At 29.9% G+C, this 24,696-nt stretch overlaps 1 protein-coding gene across 7 annotated transcripts in view; it reads right to left on the bottom strand.

Annotated features, from left to right (window-relative positions):
- Nucleotides 1–24,696, bottom strand: part of tmod (tropomodulin) — a 175,598-nt gene that overhangs the window by 49,958 nt on the left and 100,944 nt on the right. For 2 of the 7 annotated variants that reach the window (XM_085954692.1, XM_085954683.1), the window contains exon 1: nt 20,713–21,157. The exons of the other annotated variants lie outside the window; for them this stretch is intronic. In XM_085954692.1, coding sequence (XP_085810818.1) covers nt 20,713–20,751 — 39 coding nt within the window. In that variant the 5' untranslated portion in view covers nt 20,752–21,157. Of the gene's footprint in view, nt 1–20,712; nt 21,158–24,696 lie in introns of those variants that run through there. 7 annotated transcript variants of the gene reach the window in all.

The raw sequence follows: 24,696 nt of genomic DNA, 5'->3' as shown, positions 1-24,696 counted from the left end.
GTATTTTATACCTATACTCACCACTGGCTATAAATAATTTATATTGTTGCATGTTGCAGGACTTCCCCTAAGTAAATAAATAATTGTTATTATTGTAGCAGTTCTATGGCGTGGCGTGGTTATAACGGCGTAGAAGTCATCGTCGCGTCGTAGACGTGCGATACTAGAGAATGATAATGTTATTCAAACAGATTATTTGGCTGTTTGTTTTCGTGTTGGAAGATCTCAATTGTTGGATAGGTCAGGTATTAAGAAAGTATGCATATTAATATTTTCGCCAGATGAGAAATACAAAATAAATTTAATATTTTTATTATTTGTTTCCATTACATACGAACAATATCAATATAAAATAATTGTACTGTGATTATTCCATTGAAGAAAGCGGGTAAAATGTTTTCTTTTTTATTTCATTAATCTTGTAGTTATGTAGGTATGACCATAAATAAAAACCAAAATCCGACTGCCAAGAATAACGCAATTTGTGAAGCGCTTCTTCGATTATAAACATACCACATAAGCGCGAAGTTCGATAGTTTTGACAGAAAATATGACGTAGTTAAAACGAGACCAAGCGAGAGAAAACGATGCAAATATCTTCATGTAAAGGCAGTCGGAAATAATAAAATAATGGTACGTAACAGTAATTAAATTTACCCTATGTAATTCGTGCGCAGTAGAAGAAATCGAAATCTGCGCAATTTCAAGGTTAAGTTGTTCCAGAATAGTTATTTTTTTCGTAATTAGATATGACGCATCTAGATCAATAAAATTGGTACAGCAAATTGGCGCGAATCCGGTGGATGTCGGTTCATGTCCTGCTGTACGTCGTATTTTTTTCAAAAGATTTTTATAGTACTTGTATTTGCATATAAATATCTAAGATATTTTGAAATGCTGTATGTTCAAAAACTATATTCTTTTCGCATATTATATTACCCACTGCATACATTATGGAAGGCGTGACAAAAAACATAGTTTTCCATTAAATCTTAAACTTACAATATAAAAATTTAGTTTACGCAAAACCAAAATATACCTACTGAACATGTACCGTTTTTAATTTTTCGGTTAGGTACATATTCAAACACGCGCGTTAACATGATCTTACTCCCTACTTCATTTATCCCTAATCAATTTATGGCTACGGCCGTATATTGTAGCTTAATCACTGGGAAATGCCAATAGAAATTGCGTATTTCAAAAAAAAAATACCTTATTCTTAGGTCAATAATTACTATAAAGCAAACATTATTCGTAGGATGTTTATCACATTTGAATGATCAAAGACATAGCTTATAATCAGTATCTTTAGAATTATCTTCAAATGTGTAAATCTTGCCCATTTTTTTGCCTAATTCTTGTCAAATTTGGGATCAAAAAGATTATAAAATATATTTTTTTATCGTAAATATGTCACTATATAATGTTAACATTAATGTTACTAATGGTTTTGTAAATGCGTTTAAAAACTAATAAATCTAAAAAATCTTAACACCACTGCACATGGATATACCGACATATGACTATATTCTAAAACATTAGAGCGAGAGGTTTAAAAGAATACTATTTTATGTAATAAAAATACTTTAAGCAGTCATCAAATGTTTAAAATAAATATATAGGATAATAAGGCTTCAAAATTATATAAATAGATTATCTACAACGTTTAATGAATGTCCAGGATCATGCTTTGAAAATAGCATGAAATCTCTATTTGACCTACGCGACGCACGTACCCCCTTAAGCATTCATGGCAAGACCAATTATTTCATTATTTTTATCATTATTTCTGGGAATTGTTGTGATCAGTTTGTTAATCAAAATGAAAGAGTGTTTATTTAAATGAAATTTCTATCTATACAATTTGTTTCTTACTTTGATACAAAAATACTCTTAAATCAATTACTGTCATAATAATATGTAAAATTATTATGGATAAATGTTGATTTATAAAAAATAATAGAATGTGTAAAATAAAGTTTAAAATATAGCAGAGGAGCAATTTTTAATCATCGAATCTGTTAGATGATGCAATTATACATACCGTCAAATGGGGCGACATTGAAATCGAGGGGCTACTTTGATACTTTGAAAATGATTTTGAAATTGGCAACACAGTACCCACCGGAACGGTATAATTATAAGTTACCGGTCTATTTTAAAAGATATATCAATGGTCTCCCTGTCAGACTACAAATACGGTAATTAAGTGTCCGATTTGTTGTATATCGGAATCCGTAAACATCAATGTGAATTTGGTGTCTTATTTGAAGAGCTATAAAATGTGAGTACCCTTTTATTATCATCGTAGTAATCCAATGATTATTTAAATACTATAGTGATATCACTATTTCTTTTTCATATTTTAAATTCAAATTTATTGAAGTGAAGTACACTTTTGTGTAACATACTGATTTAGAGTATGGGGCATCATTGATACGGGATATCAAAGTCGCCCCCACACCTAATACCTATACTGAAGACCACCGAAGATGGTGTAGTTGCTAAATTTTAAGAATATTCTTGTGATTTTTTTTAATTTCCATGTTTTTAATTTCAGAATAAGATGGTGCGACAGTACAAAAGAAAACTAAGTTCAAATTATATAATTTTAAGTTTTATTGGTTATTTTGTATTGTAATTTTGGTCTCGTATAAAAATGTTCCTAGATCTTTGTTGTTTACCCTGTACTTTTTTGATAACATGATGAATAAATGCTATAATGCAAATCTGTACATAATTTTGTTTATTTTTTTGATTGAAAATACGTTTTCATATTTTTATTTTATTTAATGTAGCTTGTAATTCCTGAAAAACAAATTGAAAAAAAAAAGAAATATATGGATGGGTTTGAAGTCCCATATATAAACTAATGAAAGCATAAAAAAAATAGGTATCAAAGTAGCCCCACCCCATGGTGTGACTTTGATAGGGTACATTTTATTTTTTATTTCAATACGTATTCGTTAAAATTTCAATTTAATATTATTATTCGGTTGGTATTTATAATGCAATATTTACATTATTTTTTCAGTCTATTCCTATAGTCGGTTTTCAAAATATCGTAAATATAAAATCAAAATCGATCAAAGTCACCCCACTTTACGGTACTATGTAATATTATTATTATATAAATATAACTAAATTAAATACACCCATGTCTGTCTATATACAATGCTATTCTTAACTTCGTTTCTTATTTAGTGATATGAGTAAAATAACGCTAAGTAAATCTATGTTTAACGTAAAAATGGTATCAAATGGTTTTTAAATCGTAATATGCTTGGTAAAATCGACTAACGTAGTTTTAGTCGAAAATCAGATATTTCACAAAAGCCGTAACATAGATAGGTACCTACATACATAATATTACTATCAGAAAATAATACAAATTTTAGAAAAAGAACGTTTTTAAATTTGAAAAATCTGAACATCACCCTGCGTCTGTTTTGTTTTCGTTTCATTTGTCTTTTGTTGGTTGACATTTTTAATTCGCTAGATCGATGAGATCTAAAAACTGCTTTGTTATCCATATTCCGTTTGTAGTGGGTATTTTGTTGTTAGAACATAGATTTAATTGTATTCTCAGTAATAATGCCTTTTGGTCCTCCAGTAAAAGTGTCACCGTTGATCAAAGGTGCCAGATACATAGCTCTGATAATGGGAATCGATCACGGCCTGACACAACAAAAATGTTACGAAGAAATTGAGAAAAGAGCCATCAAAAGAGAAGAAAGAATTAAAATTGTCAGAGACAAACAACTGGCAATTGAAAGAGCTATTATACTCGAAAATGAGCGAAAGATGGTAGCTAACCTTGAAGTTGGCATCATTTAAAAGGTTAGTAGACAAATACTTCAAATTTATATGTTTAAAAACTCAAAAACTCACTCACATAGATACTAGTTTGCCTAGGCGTATTGGGTTTGTAACTACTAATATTATAAATATGTTGATAGGGGTTGCATGATTAGATTTACATCCTGAGCTAATAAGACATATTACCCCCTACCCCCAAAACGCTTTTTGGGGAGTGTGGAGTTAGGTGTTTGACATATTTTTTTCTCAAAATCTATAATTATCCCTAACACAATTATTATTTATACATATTATATAGACATATTAATATACATGGGTGATAACGATATTATATTATTGTTAGGTACTTATATATATATATTTATTTGGTGGGGTTTTATTTGGAGTGCTACGAAACAAATTCTTTTTCGCCAGTGTGACATCAGGTAAAAAGGTTTAGCAGACACTACAATGTTGTAAGCAATTGACTCCCATGTTTTGCATTTCGTCACATAATTATGGCGACTTGATCACCAGAGATTCCCAATTTCTAAACGGGAGGAGACGTTCTACTGCACTCACATATTCTTTCAATACAATAACGTCATAAATTGAATAACATTATTTGAAATCGTCATAAATTAAATTATCATCACATTATATTTTTATTATTTACTATATTTAATATTTTCTGTTTTTATTTTTTAGATCACGGTGCGATTTATCAAATAGCGATACTTAAGAGACCTTGAGACAATTTCAACAATACTCTAATAGTAATTTATTTAAAAAAATCCAATCCATCGATGCCAATCCATATTACCTACCTACAATGTATTGATACACTATGTTTACATTTTATGATAAAATATAATTTTAATATAAATCTACGCTACATAGTGTACATTGGGAGCATACACAAGATATTTTTGAGCCATAATATTCTTATCTAAATTCTATGTTATTCTATTCATAAAAAAATGTTAAGAAAATGTATAAACAATTTCAGGATTTAAGAGGTAGAAATCACCTCGCGACCCATGTGTTGCGGACCCGTGTTCTATATCGTAGTAGAATAACAACAATGAGAAGAAAACTATCATATTTTTCAACAACTCCATTCAACATTAATTAGTAGTGTTCGATCAATCAATCCATGGAATATTGTATGCTGGTTTATTTATTAATTCGTTTACAAGTAGGTACATAATATGTTAAATTAGTGATTTATAATAACAATAAGTAAATTTTAGTACTTAAGGACTGTCCGGTAAACAGTGAACGCCTATTATATTATAGTACGTAACACGTGTGTAAAAAACATTTAAAAATAGTTTTTTTTTTAAATAATATTTAAATTATGGTTGTAATACAAGCATCTCCGAGCAGCATGGATAAACCACACTTATTGTATTTTATAGTTAATACTATAAAGAACTCATATCCTTCGGCAACGCGAAACGGTTGGAAACTTGTACCTACTTATCGCTTCATAGAATATACGAAAATGAATATATTTGCGAATCATGTATGTGTATGTATATTTGGTTTGAAATTATGTATAATAGAATAAAATATGTATAACAATATAATACGTATTTCCATGTCCCTCAGAATCCACATACAATTAAAGTTATTTTGATTTAAATAAACCTTTTGTACAAAACAATATGTATTTTACTATATGATATGTTTGAATAGTTTTCACTAAAAATTAGAATATAATTTAAATTATTTTAGCTAATAAATAACAGGTAAACGTACTGTAAAATCAAAATAGGGAGAATTTGGACAAGCTCTGAGTATAAACTTCAGCAGCACATTATCGCACGTAGTTAAAATGGCCATTTTTTAATGATGGAAATATATTTGTTTAAATGGTAAAACCAAGTTGATTCACCATTTCAATACATCCAAACTTTGATATTTGTAAATTTTTAATGAGTTGGAATTAAAGTACCGCATAATTAATAAATTAATTTATATCATAATAACTCGTATGTGCGAGTGAAATTTAAATAAATTAAAATTACACTTCTAGCCTAGAGTTATTATAATGTCAACTTATCTTAAGTCACTACTTATTCCATAAAACTCCAATCTTCTCTCATATTTATTCTATATTCACCCAAATTTAAACTAAACAGAAAAATCAATCTATATTGCAAAAGTGCACACGCAAGTACACATTTTAATATACTTTTAAAATCCAAAATGTCTTTCCATTAACCCATACAAGGGCAATAGAAAGAATTTGTAACCCATTAATTACGAAATAATTTAGGAAGAGTATGAATATGCATAATCATAAAGGGCAAAAAGTGTCTCTATTCACCACATGTTAGCAGTTAGTAGGTACCTAACCATAAAAATATTATTTTAGTCAACATGGAATGTTCGTTAAAATAAATTAATTATTAGAAAATCGCATCCTTCTATACAATATAATGTTATTAATCCAATTGGATCAGTTTGTAACTTTTCGATTAAAATAATATCATATAATTGAACGAAAAATCGATAAAAGAGATAAACACAACCCACATTTACCTACCTAATATTCTTTTATTATTTTAATTATTCAAGACTGTACATACGAAGATTTTAAAAAGTAATTTTCATTGAAGAACATAATTTAAATAATAACATCCCCGATAGAAATAGGTACACAGGTCGTTAACTTAGTGGTTCGTATCCTCACTCGGCTATCAAAATGATGTTTCCAAAGATTTTTTTCTAAATGGTTCCTGGGGTTTTTTTTTCAAAATAGGCACATCTTCTTTTGATGAGTTCGGCAATTCTCTCCCTGTCAATCGCTGCGCTAAATAGTGACGCAGTGCAGAACTCAAACCAGTCTCTGAGGCTCTTGTATCAGGGCGTACTTGATCTTACCGCTCACCGGAGATCCTCCATTGAGAAGTTGATATCTCTCGGGATGCCGCATGATGTGGCCAAAGAATGCAAACTATTTGTACACCATAACATCGATGATGTGTAGCGTCTCACTAACCATATTTAAAACAAATAATTTTACATTTTCCAAAAATGTATGCTTGATAGATTAGATAGATAAATAGATTGTGAACGTTGGTTTAATGATCTTGATGACATTTAAAAGAAGTTGGTAGCCAAAATTTTAATTTTCCTATGATTTGATTGATTTTCAGCTTAGGCATTTATGTTATAGTAATTCGAAGTTAAACTAGATGTTTTGCAATTGAAAAGAGTTTTTAAAAAATACAAAAAGGCGGCACAATTTTAAATTATCGGCTGATTTGGTTAATTTTCACAATAAAACAATATACTTTATGGTGCTAAATTCTAACTTGAGGTTAAGCTTGATATTTTACAATTGTAAGCTTATAAAATACCAAGATGGTGGCCAATTATTGGATTATTAGATTGTAATATTTCAGAATCACACAGAACAACCAAAACAATTAATACCTACCTAAGTAATTATTTACTAGCGAACGCCTACGACTTCGTCCGCGTGAGATACGGAGAGAAAAGGTAAATAAATATAAACAATTACGATATGAACTGATTTATTTTTTAATTCAAGTCATTCACGCGAAGCTTTTTTAAAAATCTCGAGAATCGATATAAAAGTTACTAAACGTCAACTATGGTAAATTGGTAACGATTTAGTTTACATAAGCTTTGCAAGTTTCAATTAATATAGTCGTCAATATTTTTTGAGTTATAACCGAACAGACAGACGAACACTCAATTGTAATATTAGTATAGATTATTTTCGCGCGTCCTTGGATGGGCTTTCCACATTAATTAATTATTAGTTACCATTAAACAACGCACAGTTGTCATATTGAAAAATGAAAAAAAAAACATTTAAGTGTGCCCCGACTCTCGTGAAAATCTTTTCGTTTATATTTGCCGGTAAGAATGCAGAAATAACGCGATGGATGTACCTACGTTATTATTACAGTTCACGAAGAAATGTCAACGTGCCTTTCTGATTTACGCTCTTGAGCACTGACAAAATTCGGATTCTGTTGAAATATTCATTAATTTGTCGTTGTATCGGCACAGAGCCAGAACAAAATTGTGCCCACTGAAACTAATCGTCACAGCATTGCCAAGGTTACGAAGAAAAATCAATGGCCCTGTCTTTGACCACATCAAAAATGGCAGATTATCATCATACAACGAAAACGATACACATTAGTGGATATTGCTAGTTATCTCTCAAACGACAATAATTTGTTTCGTCACTTTACTCAGGTTTTCCTTTAATTTTTCTTTGGGGAAAGGCATAATATTTTTTTAAATCAAACACAATTCAGTACTTATATAATTTAATAATGATAATTAATAGTACGTACTGTTTTCGTTTACTTTGAAGTATTTTATTTTTATTAATAAAATTGAGTGTTATTTATTATTCAATAATTTTTGTTTAGAATTTAGATGGTACCGACGAATGGTAATATAGAGCACCGTAAGTTACCAATTTCTCTTATGTTTAACTATACATATGAAAAGAAATACATATATTTAAATTTGTAAAAAAATATATATTGTATGGGGGGGGGATATCGAAAATTAGCTTTGTTGATGAACTTGAAAGGTTTGACAAATCTGTAAGCAATGCATTGTTTTATACAAATTGTCGAAGTATAGATCTTTCAGTTTGATTCATTCTTCTCTATTATACATAGTTTTAGAAAGGGGTCGGCTATGAAGATATTATTATCTTTGTGAAGAGCAGTTTTGAAAATGTTAATACTTCACATTAATAAATGAAAAAATACGGATCTATTGTAATGTCTAATAAGTAATGGCTGATTGGAAAAACGTTAAAAACCGTTAAACTATCTTCATTGAACAGAACTGGCATCTGAAATGATAATTAAAATAATTTTCAAATAAGTAGGATAAGTATTAAGAAAAACTACAAAATAACCACACATGTAGGTACTTTATTGGTCTATATAAGTATGAAAGGTCGTGATTGGCACCGTGAAAAATGGAAGAAGAAGAACACCCACACGTCGGACCGATTGCGTCAAGTGTCAGTAATTTTCTCAGCAATGTCAAAAAACAACTAGTGGAGAATTGTGAACAGAATATTAATTCCCTATTAAGACCACGATACTCTGTATGCACCTAATAAGGCAACGGCTGAGAAAAAATAACACAGCATTAAAACAAAATATATAATAATGATATCCGTTCCATAATCCAAATAATATAAATTTGGGAAAATATATAACAATGTCATTTCACCTTACACGAGAAGAGAGTGATATCCCTTCTGAAACAACGCAATGTAATCTCATTGTTTCATAAACTTTACTGTTATTTTCCTTTAAAAATAAAGCATCCAATTCTCTGTGTGTATCCTCTACTGACAAGCCCACTCTCGTTTGGTACGAGCCAAGACGTCAAAATGAATCAACAACCCCTTAGCATGTGTATATTCATATATTCTATTTGCGGAAATGCTTAAAGGTAGCCTTGCAAACGGTTCACGACGAATGGAAATATTTCTAAAAGTTTTATTTATATTCATATCAATAAATTGATTCGTCGGGAAGGCCGAGGCCACAGCGTGAAATTTCTACAACACATGTTGAGAGTATTTTCGTATAACATACATAGCATACCTCTCTAACTCTTCTTGCTTTTAGCCAATCTGAAGAGGAGGCCGTCTTTTATTATTACTTAAGTTAAAATAACTTATTATGATCTTCATACAATTAGACATCCATTTTTATTATAAAGACAAAAATGCCAAACTTTCTGAATGTATGCTTAAGGCGATACATCAGTGAAACGGCAAATAATTTTCAACTATAGGCGCGACGAAATTTTGGACTCGCTCACTACTCGCTGGCATTCTGAGAGAGAACGTCGAGCTGGGCACACGTCAATTTGCTTCGTGATGGCGACGGGCGTATTAAGTCTTTAATCGTGTAAAGATGACTAAAAACGTTACCCATTTACTTAAAAAAGAAAACATTTCCATGAATATATTATTATTGTTACTAATAGAACAATAAACAGAACATTAAATGGATGCATGTTGGTTTATATGACAAATTATATTTCGTTAGGCGTGCCTCATTTGCACCCGCGACCCGCAATCCGCGCATCGCCTAGCCACGATTTTTTTAGACCGTGCCTCAACTGAGGTATAGCCTTAACGTTAACCAAACATTAGAATTATAATATAGGCGAATTCTGTACTTCATAAAATCGAATTAATCTTAATTAATGCAAACAATCGACACTTAATTAAAATAATATTTTTGTAAAGTAAATGTTATTCAAATTATACGAGAGGCTCAATTTATTATTAACACCATCAAGTACCTAGGTGTGATTGATATAAATCACAAACCTTTAAATTATATATTATATTTAATATATAATTATATATAATTACATATTATGTTCTAAATAATATTATACATATTGCAATACGTGAAACATGTTTTCAACTTTTTAATATTCAAATACTTCCTTAATTAATAAATAATGATTGCATAATAATAATAAAGTTGTATGTTTATTTAAATTATGATATGTAACAGTACTAATATTTTTCAAATAGAGATTAAGTAACGGATTCTAAGTATATTTTCCGAAACCATTAGTTGATAAAAATGTCGATGATTAAATTTCGTTAAGGGAAATATTATAATTGAAGTAAATTCAATGGAAATCTTTGAGAGGTGTATCATCTATATTATGCCATTGTGGTCTTGTAAAATAATACGGTAAATTCTTTTGACTGCACTGTCATTTACCTAACCACACACAAAAAGCACCATTTGTCTACCACTAAATCATTTTAATGGTGAGTTTTCTTTCAAAGACGAAAAGTTTTCATAGTTTTACAGTAGGTATAACTGCCAACATTTTCACACACCGTATCATTTTTACACAAATTAAATATATTTTTAGACTTTTTATGTATTTTTATCGGTATGTACATTCATGAAACCACGAATAACATGCTGATATGTAAATCTCTTTGTTTAAGAAATCACAACAAATTAATTAATTTTCTGGAAAACAGTCATCGAGTGGAGTCCATACATTCAAATAAACAGCGAGGAAGCACCAGCGTAGTATCAGTAAGATCACCAGGACATGAATGTAGGTTACCTGGAATAGGCCAGGGTCGAGATCGGACAGGTAGGTCTACGTCTACATCCTTTATGACTACATTTATCAAATCATAAATAATGCGGTATCATTTATGTCTAGATTTTGAATGCAATAATACCCCTTGGATAATTATTAGTTATATATTCTTTTTCATACTACCACAATTATACGATTTGATGCGATTTTCAATTTAGTCATTTAAAACTTTTAAAATCCTTCATTTGCATTCATTCTCAGTTAACCGTAGGTTTATTTTAATGTGTATTTTTTTTTAAATAACAGGAATGGTCATTCTTTAGTATTCTTTCTATTTTTCTAGTATATAATCGAAAATTACACACAGCATGCAGCTAGAGAAAATAGTACAACTTTATAAACTTTACTAAATAGACCACGCATGGTGATGGGGAATCGTTTCATGGTGGAAGGTTGTATTATGTAACCTAGTAAGGCCACATTCAAGAACCTTCAATTAAATATACTCCAAATGTACCTATATTATTTTGAAAAATCGAACTACTATTATTATATACTAACTTCGAGAAATGATTTTTTATATGTGATATACTCATAATTCAGTTTAGGACAAATAAATACATACTTACTTAGATTTATTACCTACGTTTCAACAATTAACTTATTTTTATATTTATTTATTTATTTTTACTTAATAAACATATAAACTTAATGGAAAATCTTAACTTATATTTTTAGTGTTGCATAAGAAAATCATGTTCAGGTTCAGGTTCAGGTTCAAACTTTCCTTCATGACTTATCATTTTTTTATTTATGACCGTCGGTTGATAAGGATTAAAACATTGAATTTTTTAAAACTATTTGAACTAATAGTAAAATAAATACAATGAAAATAACATGAAAAATACCTCCCCATGAACTTGACCAATAAATTTATCTTCAAAATTAACCTCAAATATTTGGTATATATACCGAATAAAGCTATTATTCAATGAATATCCTACTGTGATTTCATTTCCAACAGCTTACAGTGCCATACTATGTTAGACGTCGTGTTATTTTGATGTTTTTAAGCATGTCGAGTTAGTTTGATATTAGGACGGTTATTGAAGCAAAACATAGCATGATACCAAAATAGAAAAAAATATTTTATAACGTAGGTAATAACTGTGAGGCAGAGTTGCTATTTCTTGTCGTGTTTCTTTCAGGTAAATCAACATAAAAACTACTTTTTAATTTAATCACGTATAATCTGTATACTCATGCCAAGTTTTGCAAAAAAGTGTCTCGTAGGTTGCGTGTCATATATACAACATTAGAAATGGAAAATATTACATAGTTTTTTTCCCTCTCACTGGACTGCTTCCGTAACATATACCTATTACATTCAAATTCATAACTAAATAACTATTAAATATTAATAAATCAATAAAAAAGCCGGAAATCCATCCATCATTTCAATTTGACATAATATGTATTTATAGTATTCCCAAACTACACGGTTCATCAGAAAAACAGACAATGTTATGGGTTTTAAAAAGATCGTTTTCATAATTTTTGAGGAACTGAGCATTAAAGTGGTCCAAATACATTGGTAACCAAGTTGACTAAATCGATTTCAAAGTTATATATCCGATTAAAATGTCTGCATAGCATTCTGTAAAGGTTTAAGGGATTCAATCATCCAACTGCTTTATTTATGTAAAATTATTATAATTTTATTCACATCTATAAACTACTCTGTGTAAAATATTGTTATTGGTTTTATAATATAAAACCATGTATATTCATATTATAAAACTTATTTATATACTATAATGAATATACTTTTCAAACTATAATGAACATGAGAGACATTATTTGAATATTTGAAATAATGTGTTGTTTAAGAACGACATCATTTACAGGCTTATACAATAGGTGGTGAAAATTAAAACTGCTCCTAATTTGATATTGACTTAAATGCTACTTTTACCTCGTTAATACCTACCTCATTGTTTATACCTCATTGTTTATACCTCATCATTCAGGTATATTGAAATATGACTTAATGTTGCATCTCTGGCGAGTCTTTAAGTTGTTAATCAATGTTAATTACCTACATATTATAAAATATTTCAACAATAATAAATATTCAAAAAATATCTACCTATGTCGATAAAATACTTCTATTATACTCGTACCTACATCATATTTTAATAATTGCATATTTTATAGTTCAAATGACCTAAGTCTATAATATTATTAATAATATTCAATTATATTGTCTTTAGTTCATATAATATTCAAAAGAAAATTTAATTTGAAAACCAACATAATAATATTATATGCTACAATAATCACAATACCTGTCAATAACGCTAAAAATCTTTGAATAGCAGCAGTTGGTAAACGGATGCAGAAGTATACAAACATTTTTAAAGCTATCTAAATAAACATTACATAAATATGTACCTATCTATAGTTCTTGCAATCTAATCTAAACAAAGAATCTATAACATCTTGTCGGAATACAAAAAATCACGATATGTTCAAATGCCGAGTACACTGCCCTCGAAATTAAAAAAGTGTAGGTATGGGGAAAACATCCCTGTATATTTGAGGAGAATTAATATTGTGTTGTATAGAAAAGAAGGTAGCAGTGGTGAAGGGTGGAGGTAGGCCGTTAAGATCCGACATAAATAGTGCACACTAAACTTTGTCAGTCATACTTATTTGTTTTCATTCAACTAAAAATATAATTTGCAAATGGTGCTGGTTAGTTTTTAAAATTCAATTAAACCCTGCAAAAACCATAATATTTTAGGTATGCTATGGGCGACCTGACTAAAATAGTGCACACCTTTTCAGTCATACTTAAGTATTTTCGTTAAATTAAGAATACATATTACAAACGGTGTTATTAGATTATTAAATATTTTATTAAAGTTAGTTAAGCCCAGCCTAAGCCAAACTATAATCGATAAAATACATTTTATAGATAAACGAATATTTTTTGATTATTATCCATTATGGTTTAGATTAGGCACGTTTTGATTGAATTTTAAAACTAACAAACACTATGCACACATTGCAGTCTGAGTTCAATGAAAACAAATACGTTTGAGTGACAATGTTTAGTATGCACTGTTTAAGTCGGATCTTGACAACCTACCTCAACTCTTCGCCACTGCAAGGTAGGTACCTACAATTTTTTTACAATTTACGTGTAATTGTTATTTAATATAATTTGATAAATTTCGAATCCAATGAAATGCATATTATGTCGAATAAATTAGTCATTAAAAATATAACCTAAAATTTTTAAGTACCTATATTAAAAATACAATCGACATTTTGTACGTAAAATGCTCATTTCGGAAGATTTAATACGCTACCTACTTCGGAGTCAACGCCAAAATACACCTTTATGAATTATAAAAAATCAACACCGTAATTTTTTTGCATTCTTTGCGCTTTATATCAATTAACGTGTTTTAGTGAAAAATATCATATCTAATAGATACATAAATATTACAATATAAGTTTTACTACTTCTTAACTGTAGTGATGCAAATATATTGAAATATTGAATAAAACAATATTATTCTATGAAGATGGAGTCAAAATATCTAGTAAGTAATAAGTAAAATCTAAAAAAGGATACCATTGCTAATGATTAAATTATTGTCAACCATTTTACATTACAAATCCATTTGTAGCAAATTACAAACATATTTATTTTCCAATGACCCTTCGAAATAAAAATGATTTGACAACTATATTTTTTTTATACAATGAACCATAATTATTCAGATAAACAATCAAGTAAACGTAACATAATAAATAATATAATATTATCAACGCAGACAATATTATTTTTTCTGCATGTCAAATTAAACAGTATGTACTAAAATCATTCTGGAATCGTTATAATTTTGTAAAACACAAACTTTAAATGGATTTGTTTGTGTATAGTCCAAAATCTTTGTCTTTGTGATGCCTTGATATTTGTCTTTATAAAAAGTTAATATACATAGGTAACTTTCTACAACTATTTTTTTTATTTCTAACAATAACTTTGCAATTGAACTTAAGTCAACCATAACTACTACCTATTTTGATACAGAATAACACATCATACAACCGTACAAAAATGTACTTACAACAACAAATTAGTTAAAAATTACTTAAAATTGCAGTATTCTCCACTTAACCTTACATCACTTTTCTATTGTATTTGATCAAATCAATAATAATATTACACTAATGTTTTTAATTAAATTGTTCATCACAATGATAACGTAGTAGTTATGGAAAAAGAACCGCATTTTATCTACAAATTATGGAAAAAATTTGTAGATAAAATGTCATTCAGACAATGTTATCCATTGTTGTTTTTATTTAATAAAACGTAATTTTTTTGTAGTACTTATTCCACTTTTAAAAGTGGAATAAGTACTACAAAAAAATTGCGTTTTATTAAATAATACAATGCAGTTCCACCATGAATTGACAGTTATCAAAATAAAAGAAATGTTATCCATCAATCGAAAATGTGTGATTATAGTTTATACATAAAAGTGCATTATATTACTAAGTGAACCATTATATTATTTACTTATCGTCGTTTCCATTGCAAAATTGTACCTATATCTGCAAAATATGCGTTTTTTTACATTTTTGTATAATTAAAATCGCAAAAATCGCCTCAAAATAACACAATTTACAAAAATTGCATTTTCGTTAAAATTATGAAAACCATTTTTGAATTGATTTAAGTGTCATACATTTTGTAAACTGTTTTTATGCTCCCCTGAAAACTTGAGATTTTGCAGATATACGATTTTGCAATGGAAACGACGTTATATTTTTTTTCTGATTCAAAATACTACCTAATAATCTTTGGCTCTATTGACTTTTTCGGATGCAGAAGAATACCTACGAGTACCTAAGAGTTTATTAAATTGAATTGAATCTAAACGCACGCACACTATTATTAAATATTATAATTTATAACATGTACGAGTTTTTATTAAATCCGCGTGTGCGATATGTCTCCGTTAACTAATCATAATCACTATCGACTTTACGAGTTGAATAACCTGAATGCCGTGTATGAAACAAATCAGACAGTCACTCTGGTGCACTTACGAGTACCTAGTAATCGGCGCCACTACCCGTATAATATGAATCCATCAGGCGAACCGATAGAAAAGTACTACGATTTTAACTTCCTCGTAGAAAATTGAATTACACTCGTTTCTTTGTACGTAGTAGGTACAGGTAGAACACTATTGATGTACCTTTGTAAGGAAGCGTATATGTATAATAATTTTAAAAAGCAATACCCATACGTAAGAACCTTGCCTACAAAAAAGCATCATTTACCTGTTAACCTAATCAATACTGGCAATTTCAATTTTACAAAACATTTTTCAAACAAGATTATAGAATTTTCATAAAATATTTATTAACTACAAATAATTACAAGATAAAAAGAACTTTTTATATACAACGTTTTTAAATTTTCTGTTGAATTATTATGCTCAATATGCCCGAACTTGTACTTGATATGAAGTAAATAAAAAACAAACAAACAAACAATAATATAGAATACTGAAATGTCATTTTGACATTTCATTTTGATTTTTGTGTGTTCTGATATTTCTAATAGTCTCAAATGTCTAGCTAGTCGGGAAGTTAGTTAAAAATCGATTACAAGATTTGTACTGGACAAACAACCGCCGGACAAATAAGAATACGAGCTAATAAAAACGTTGTAATACTAATATAAATAGTCCGAATGAATGTTTCGGTTGAAAATAACTGAATTAAAATATTATTATTCGGAATGATACATGTGCATATTATTTACTTTAAAGTATGTAGGTACCTATTTGATTTTTTGACACAGTTCATTTTCACATTTTCTACGTTGTTATTTGTTATAATACATTTTAGAGAACACATAAAATTATGAAATTATTTTTTCTTTTAATCTTTTACAATTTATAAAATTACATTTTAGTATAGGAAAACATTAAATCCCGATATTCTGGAAAATTTTAATTTTTATGCACCCGTCAATTACATGCGTGATCGCAGCGCAGCCATGACCTATTTTGGGTGAAAGCTGTTTCCGCATGTCAGCCTCACCCTCGCTAGAGGGCTGTGCGGCTGGTCAATGCACTCCCTAGAGATATCGACATATTTAGCGATGCATTATGTATTCTGTTTTTTAAATTCTATTCTTTTGTTGAATTTGTATTTTTTTCAATTATTGTTGTTTTTTTATTTTATTTCTATTCTATAAAATTATTTTTTGTTTAGTTTTTTTTCTACCTTGTTTTTTTCTAGTTGATTTACTTGTACTTTTTATTCTAAATGTCATGTTGTGAACGTCTTAATTAATAATTTGTTATGTGTGCAATGTGTCTTTTTTAAATAAATAAATAATGAAAACGCCAGCTCCCCTACTTGCAGAGGTAACCAAAATTAAGAATGTTACTGCAACCCAATGGGGTTTGGTTTTCTTCGCTGCGCTCATGGAGAGACGTCCTTTCAAACGAATATCGAACTAAAGTTCACTTACGTTCCCACCTGCATCATAGCGATATAAAGTCTCATTGGCTAAAACCTCTCCATAATGATCAGTCAACACGACATTGACTGCATACCGCCTTGTGAACGTCTTGAATTAATATTTTTTTATGTGCTCAATGTGCCTTTTTTAAATAAATAAATTAGTTAATTAAAATAATTAATTTATTGACAAAAATATTAAGATTACATCACTGTACTCAGTACTGTAGATGCATAGGTACATAATATGAAGAAATAATGACTGGGTTTAACGTGGGAAAGGCGGGAAAAACAGATGATAATATTGAACAACAATTCGTTAAAATCATAGTAAAAATGTAGGACGCCAAACCCACCGGCTTTCACCGTTTTTAATATATACAACAAAAAGCATATTAATTATTGGAGGCGCCCGAGATTTCGTAGATATTGCTAATATATTGATGCTGACAGGTGCCATATATTCAATCGTATCTTCAGTTTGAATTCAGAAACGAGAAATAATGGTTGTGCGGCAAAAGCAACGCCTACCTAACAGGCGAATCGTGTCGTCTCTCCGCGACCAGATTTCTCATCTCAGCGTGTACAAGACTTGCACAAACTTATCACTGTTTAAAATTAACCCCGTGCTCTGTAAACAGCGTTGTCATAACTAACGCTACCGGCTTAGCACGAAATCTTGGTGGAAAATTTGATAGAAATTCTTGTAAATTTAAAAAAAAAAAAGTTTTTACAGTGAAAAATATCACTAAAGTACTTCTACATAGACAATTATTTTTGGTAAGCGAGATGCAGCTGAAAACTAAAGTATTTTTTAATACTTCTACTTCAATGATTGGAAACGTACTTAACGTAAAAGATGTTATGCATTAAGAAAGCTGGAAACCTATAATGTTTTAGCGTGATGAAGGTTCTGATCTACTGAATTTGATTGATTTTTTTTTTGTCTCTAATGGATGAATAGGAGAAAAACAGTTTTATTGTTCTGTCAAGTGGGTAGACAGTCACAAGGGTGAAAACTTATATTATTTCGAGTATAGAATATTTAAAATTAATAAGTTCCACGTTTTAAAATGTTAGAAAGCAGTAGTTCTTCAGCAATTCACAAAAAAGTCAAAAATACCTCAAGGTGGATTTGGCTGATTTTGAAATCTAGCGACACGAAAACACTAACTGTCTTTGGTGCCTCTGCTCATATAAGTGCATTATAGGTGGTTGATTCTCACTAAAAGGTTTCTATTAAAATAAATATTATATTAATTCCAACATTGTATCTGATCTTCTTGCACGATATTCTTACCTGTAATGTCACTATTGCAAAATCAAACGGGATTAAGATTTTTCATTTGAATTGCGCATTTTAACTGACAAAAATCGCATATCCAAAACACAAATATTTTATTTACAAATGCATATTTAAGTATAAATATATTGTGGCACTTTCTTATGTATCATAAACTATTTCTTTACCTATTATATTTATTTACATAACAAACAGACTAAAAAGAATCGTTGCTTATTCAAGATGTAAACTTCAAAATCAAATAAGTAAGTACTTTTATTTTAATACACTATCTTAAATTTTAAAATCGTATATACATAAGTATTCTACAAAGATATTCAACAGTAAGTTTATGTTTATATAATGTTCGGTAAATACCTATAATAGTTTACCTACGTAATCAACATAATTTAATATACCGATTCCGTTCACTTCAGACATTAAACTAGTAAAAAAAATACATTTTCCCAGCTTTTGATTATTTGAACTGAGTTTTTTTTAACAAATAATACTCTTGGAATAATGTGTATGATTAGGTATTAGTTTCCATTGCTATAATTTCGTTGTAAGTAGAAATATACTTTTTGTATCAGTTCAAAATGTTCTACATCTAAGTAAATTAAATTATCTAGAGTAAGTGTTCTATGCTATATTTTATTTCAATTACGAAATATATTCTTGCTCTGTGAAAATGTATCTTCTACAAACAATGTCAACACGATACAAAATTTAATTTAAACATTGACAGTTTATTCCATTTCGTACAGTTTTACATGAAAACTATATGTCATATTGAAGATATTATAAATACTCCTTATACCTAATATCATATTAACATAATTGATACCCAGACAATGCACCAGATGGACGTATTCACAAATTTATTAAGAAAAACAGTTACTACGATATTTAAAATAAATAATAATCACTATGACATTACGAAACAAGCTACCTACGTTTTACAACAAATAATGTTTAATAATATGAATGATGTGAGTCTGAAATGAGTGTCTCACATAATCTTCAATAAAAGTTTGAATGAGTTACGCCTGCGGTATTTATTTTACTCATTTTTGAATATTTCAACAATCATATAATATTAAACAAATAAAACATAGTAAAAAAATCTTGAGTATGTAGGCGAAATAATTTATTGTCATTGAAAAAAGAAGCTTTTAGTGCTGCAACTACGGCAGTTTTGAATTGTAATTTAAATATGTATTTTAAATCCTTTGATTTTATACACCATCTTAATTATACAAATTTAATTTAAGGATCCCACCTGTTTATTTAATTGCTCCGTTTGATCAAATACAATTAATATAATTGCGAGATTAAAACATATCATTCTGATTTAAACGAGGAAAGTCCACGTAAGATGAGGTATCATTAATTTAATTTCAAAGTAAAGACACATTTCACTACCTATAATAACAAAGTCTTTGGGACATGTTGATTTTATCATTAAAAATGCGTGGTATTATAAGTAGACGATTTTTTTACGCCATGAGCCAAAAAAATCTGGACCCGGCGTATAGTTTTTATTTATTACAAGATTCTTTTTATTTCTACAGACAAGACCATCAAGATTTTTGAGCTTTTGCATAGTAAGAGCAACGTAGTGTGATAAGTTTTTAAATGATGTATTTCAGCCTCTTTGTTATTCACGGTGTCACGTCATCCTGCCGACGTTATTATTTTTGGAATGTATAAGCGGATATAACTGTTTATAAAAAAAGGTGTTAAGTATATTATACAATATTTTGTTATGCTCATCAAAATGAACGTTGCGGACTTATTCGAAATGACAGAGACTGTCGTGTAATGTCAAAGGAAGGTGAAAACTAGAAATAAAAATACAACAACCGGCCGGAGATATTAAAGTAATAGAAATCCGAGTGCAAATTCTATTAATCCTTTTACAAAGCTTATAAATAGATGATGCTTACTTGTTTGGAGGAACTCCATGATCCAAAAAACTCCGTCATCTTGTATGATGAGCATTAACAACCAGCGAATTAAAAAAAATATACTTAATCCAATAAGGAATGCACAGATACCATCAAACAAACAACTACAGCCATACGATAATTGCTCATCGATAAAACTTGCACCATTGCGTCAAAATTATTTAGAAACTCAAAACTTTGTTTTCTCCATGGTTGAATAATTATAAAATGAAAAAACTCGCGCGTATTATGTTTCACTTGTTCGACGGTTGGTATATCCGGTGTAATCCACTCGAAAGGGCGCGAAAACTTAATATTTTAACTTCACTGTGTTTTCCGTTTGTTGTACTTGAAGGGGTATTCGCGCACCCCTCAGATCATGAGAGGGGGAGGGGTTTTTGATTTTCCGGGAATGACCGCGTCGGTCGTTGGTCGCCCAACCACTAAGTGGGATCACATCGGATACACCCGCAAACACTGACAAACCCAAAATATCCACAAATATTTTATAACGTTGCGTCGACTTTGTTCATACGTCATACGTATGAGGAGATTGGATATTAATTTAATAAAAATAACTAAATCATTTAATTTATCGCTGCGTTTTGGGCAGAATATTCAGACAAAGTGAAGTCAGCAACACGGAAATCGCATTAATTTTGTCAATTAAATTGCATACATCTACAAATTCTTTGGCTAAACTGTTCTAATGGATTAGGAATATTACTATGATTAGTTATATGCAATTCACTAATTTATTGACCAAAGCCACTGCCAATTTTTTTCAATATAGGTTCTTAATTCTGTGAAGCATTTTCATGTATGTATATTTAAGTACGGCCCCTAATAGAATGCCTTACATTCTTACATAAATCATTTGGTTTTATGTTTCAAACTTATAATTATATAAAATAAACCTACAACGATAAAAAAAATACTAGAAAAGTCTTGGACCAAACGGAATTTATCACACAAAGCTTTCACTTACCAGGTGAGTGATTTTTCAGTAAACTACAAACATAAATCGGTAACTTAAATAATCAGCTGACATACGAAAGTTTTGTATTCTAATTCCACGTTGTCCATGATTTATATATTAAGTGTGGTTCTGAGAGTTTTACAAATAGTATATTTTCAATCAAAATAGTACCTTCCAAAATCATATTCATAATGTATAGTACCGCCGGAATCAAAAAGAGTTAAATATTATATAATATCAGAGGCAATAATTATTGGTTTCTCTGAACGTCTCTGAAAAACGAATATTTTATTTTGACTACCTGTATCTATTATAATTTTTCTACTTAATAACCAATCATTCGTCACTCTAATAAAAATGTTGTAAGGAATAATAAGTATCCATCTATTAATTGAAGCCGATTTTAAAATATTTGAACGAACGCGTGTTTCAGTTTACTTGTTCTAGCTTTTGAGTACACCGTGTTACAAAATTAATGTAAGCATACAAAACGTTCAACCTAAATTTAACGTTGATTAATTGTCCAACCAACGTAAGACGAAATACACATTTTCAATAATTGGCCCACCTTCCGGTGCTTTGTGAATTTCGCCAGTTTTTCTGGACCATATTTATTATTGAGAAGTCCAAAAATAAATCAATTAGTTTTGCACTTTTTCATGAGAAAAAATGTATTCAACGTTTTTTTAAACTGTCTCCCGTGCCTATTCAATGCTATTGTCACTATTTATCTATGTATTAGTTTGTTATACTTTTATAATTTTATTTCTATCGTAAACAATCTCAATATCAAAAAATTTCATTGCATGTCAACTTGTCAAAATAAAATATTAATAGTACAATAATAGTGTTTAACAGGAGGCATATACGCGCCGACCTCAATCAACCAAATTAATCATACACATTACTCACTATTCACATAATTTACCACTCATCTGCTCGTTGCTCCTGCCCTGCCTCCTAGGCTGTTAGTTTCCCTGCATATACATTGTCAAAACCCAGTAGTATCTTTTAAGATGACGTTAACTGTATCAAACATAACATCGTATTTTTGGGAATATCTAATCACGAATTGAACGATCATTTATTAACATCAATTGCTTTTACACCGCATGCAATTACAAGCTAAAGTTTAGCACCGCATAGTACTGAATTATTTATAAACGGATAAATCTAAATTGTTCAAATTATTGTTGATTATATGCTTCTTTTCTGGGAATCTCTGCCTTCTCCAAGCTAATGAAAACGGGTTGGCATGGATTGAGATTCTAACGGTCTCTCTCTTCTAGTAGTATTGATATTTAAATGATATGATTTTGTGTTTACGACTCTGACTTTGACTGGGCTTTTATTTCTAACAGTATCTCTATAGCCTATGCTGCCTGCCACTGACAGCCTATCGCCATACGATTTTAGGAACGCAATCAATCTTCGAATAAACGTGATTAATTTTAATAAAATTGTAAGATGCGAATCGGTGAGTTGACAGTTTTGTCATGAACTTAGGGTAGCAAAATGGTTGAGAAGGCCAACACGCTCACAAATACATGGTCCAAGTATGAAGAATAATATGAGGTGATAACTGATCAACTTGATGAAAGGTTTTATAAAGCATTAAAATTCGCATTACTGTTGAATAATAATGTTTTTTTTATTGATGCAACAATACATACCATATCTTTATTGGGAATATTAATTATTAATCGTAGGCATATATCATTATTTTCCGTCATCATTAATGATAAAGAAGGTATTATAATATATTATTTAGTATTTCCACAATGAAAAAAAGCCCTATCAAGTAAGAAAACGATCTGTTATTCTATTTACTATTCATGTACTAGGTATATCCAATACGATAATAATATATACATATTATATTTGATTCATTGCAAACGCCTGAGTACAGCGTACTTAGAAAAATGACATGAAAAATAAAATCTGATCATACCAATTTCATTCTTTCGTACACAGATAAATACAAATTACGTGGTTGAAAAATGAACTCCACCTGCATCGTTACGTCGTTATTGCGAATCAGCGCTCATATCTCAACAGCATTTTGTTATATTATTCTAAATTGAATAATACATGTGGTACAATAAGGGTGATAATTGCAAATCCGTTTTCGTGGACGTGTTCACTTTAATACATATTGATATTTTCACACGTCTTGTGCAATGTTTAGATACATATTTAAAAATACGCCTTTTTAACGGTGCTGAATGTTTAATAATACAATTGCAGCAGTGAGTGTGATGCATATAAATATAATTATTGTTATTCTCGATCATAGTGGTAAGCAAGTGCTCTGTAGCCACCGTCCAAGTTTTTTTTCTTCATATAAACTTTCCCCAATGTTTTCAAACGTTATTTTTAACGAATGGATTATGTTGTGGTTCGCAGCGCCAAAGCTCTCACCGTTCACACATTACTGGAGCTTTATAATTAAACGGCGGCCGAGCTTGGATTCACCCGCAAGAATATAGATATAAATAATAAGATCGGTATCGTTTTGAAATTTCGAAAAGACGTCGGGCGTCTTTACGGCTCACGTGAAAGACGCTAGAGGCGTCGCCTGACAGGTGACATCCGTAACGCCGCATACATTTTCGTTACAGCACAGACGCTGTAATTTTTAACTATTTGTTCGGCCATGAATCCACCGCTCGCGGCTTCTGAATGCCTATTACTTCATGCTGAAAATTGCATGGACATTATGTTTTCGTTTTTTTTTTATATTATTTAGAAATAAATTACCGGAGCAGCAGTTGTTTCGTGGCGACATATTATTTGACAGTGTAATCGCTTGCGACACTTCATAAGCAACTTGTTGATTTGTAATATATATTTGAATCCTTGGCCGCGCAATGAAGTCCTTTCGTATCTTCGTTATTTTCATGAGTAAAATCAGATTTCTGACTCCACCCAAACTATTTATGTATATGAACTAGGTATTTATATTACAACAGAAAGTTGATTATGCAATTTTATGGAACATTGAG

This window comes from Rhyacophila brunnea, unplaced genomic scaffold (assembly GCF_057557595.1).
Source record: "Rhyacophila brunnea isolate RB1 unplaced genomic scaffold, BYU_Rbru_1.0 scaffold_10, whole genome shotgun sequence".
Taxonomy (NCBI): Eukaryota; Metazoa; Arthropoda; class Insecta; order Trichoptera; family Rhyacophilidae; genus Rhyacophila; species Rhyacophila brunnea.
Note: the sequence above shows the minus strand (reverse complement) of the source record. Positions and strands in the feature narration are given on the sequence as shown.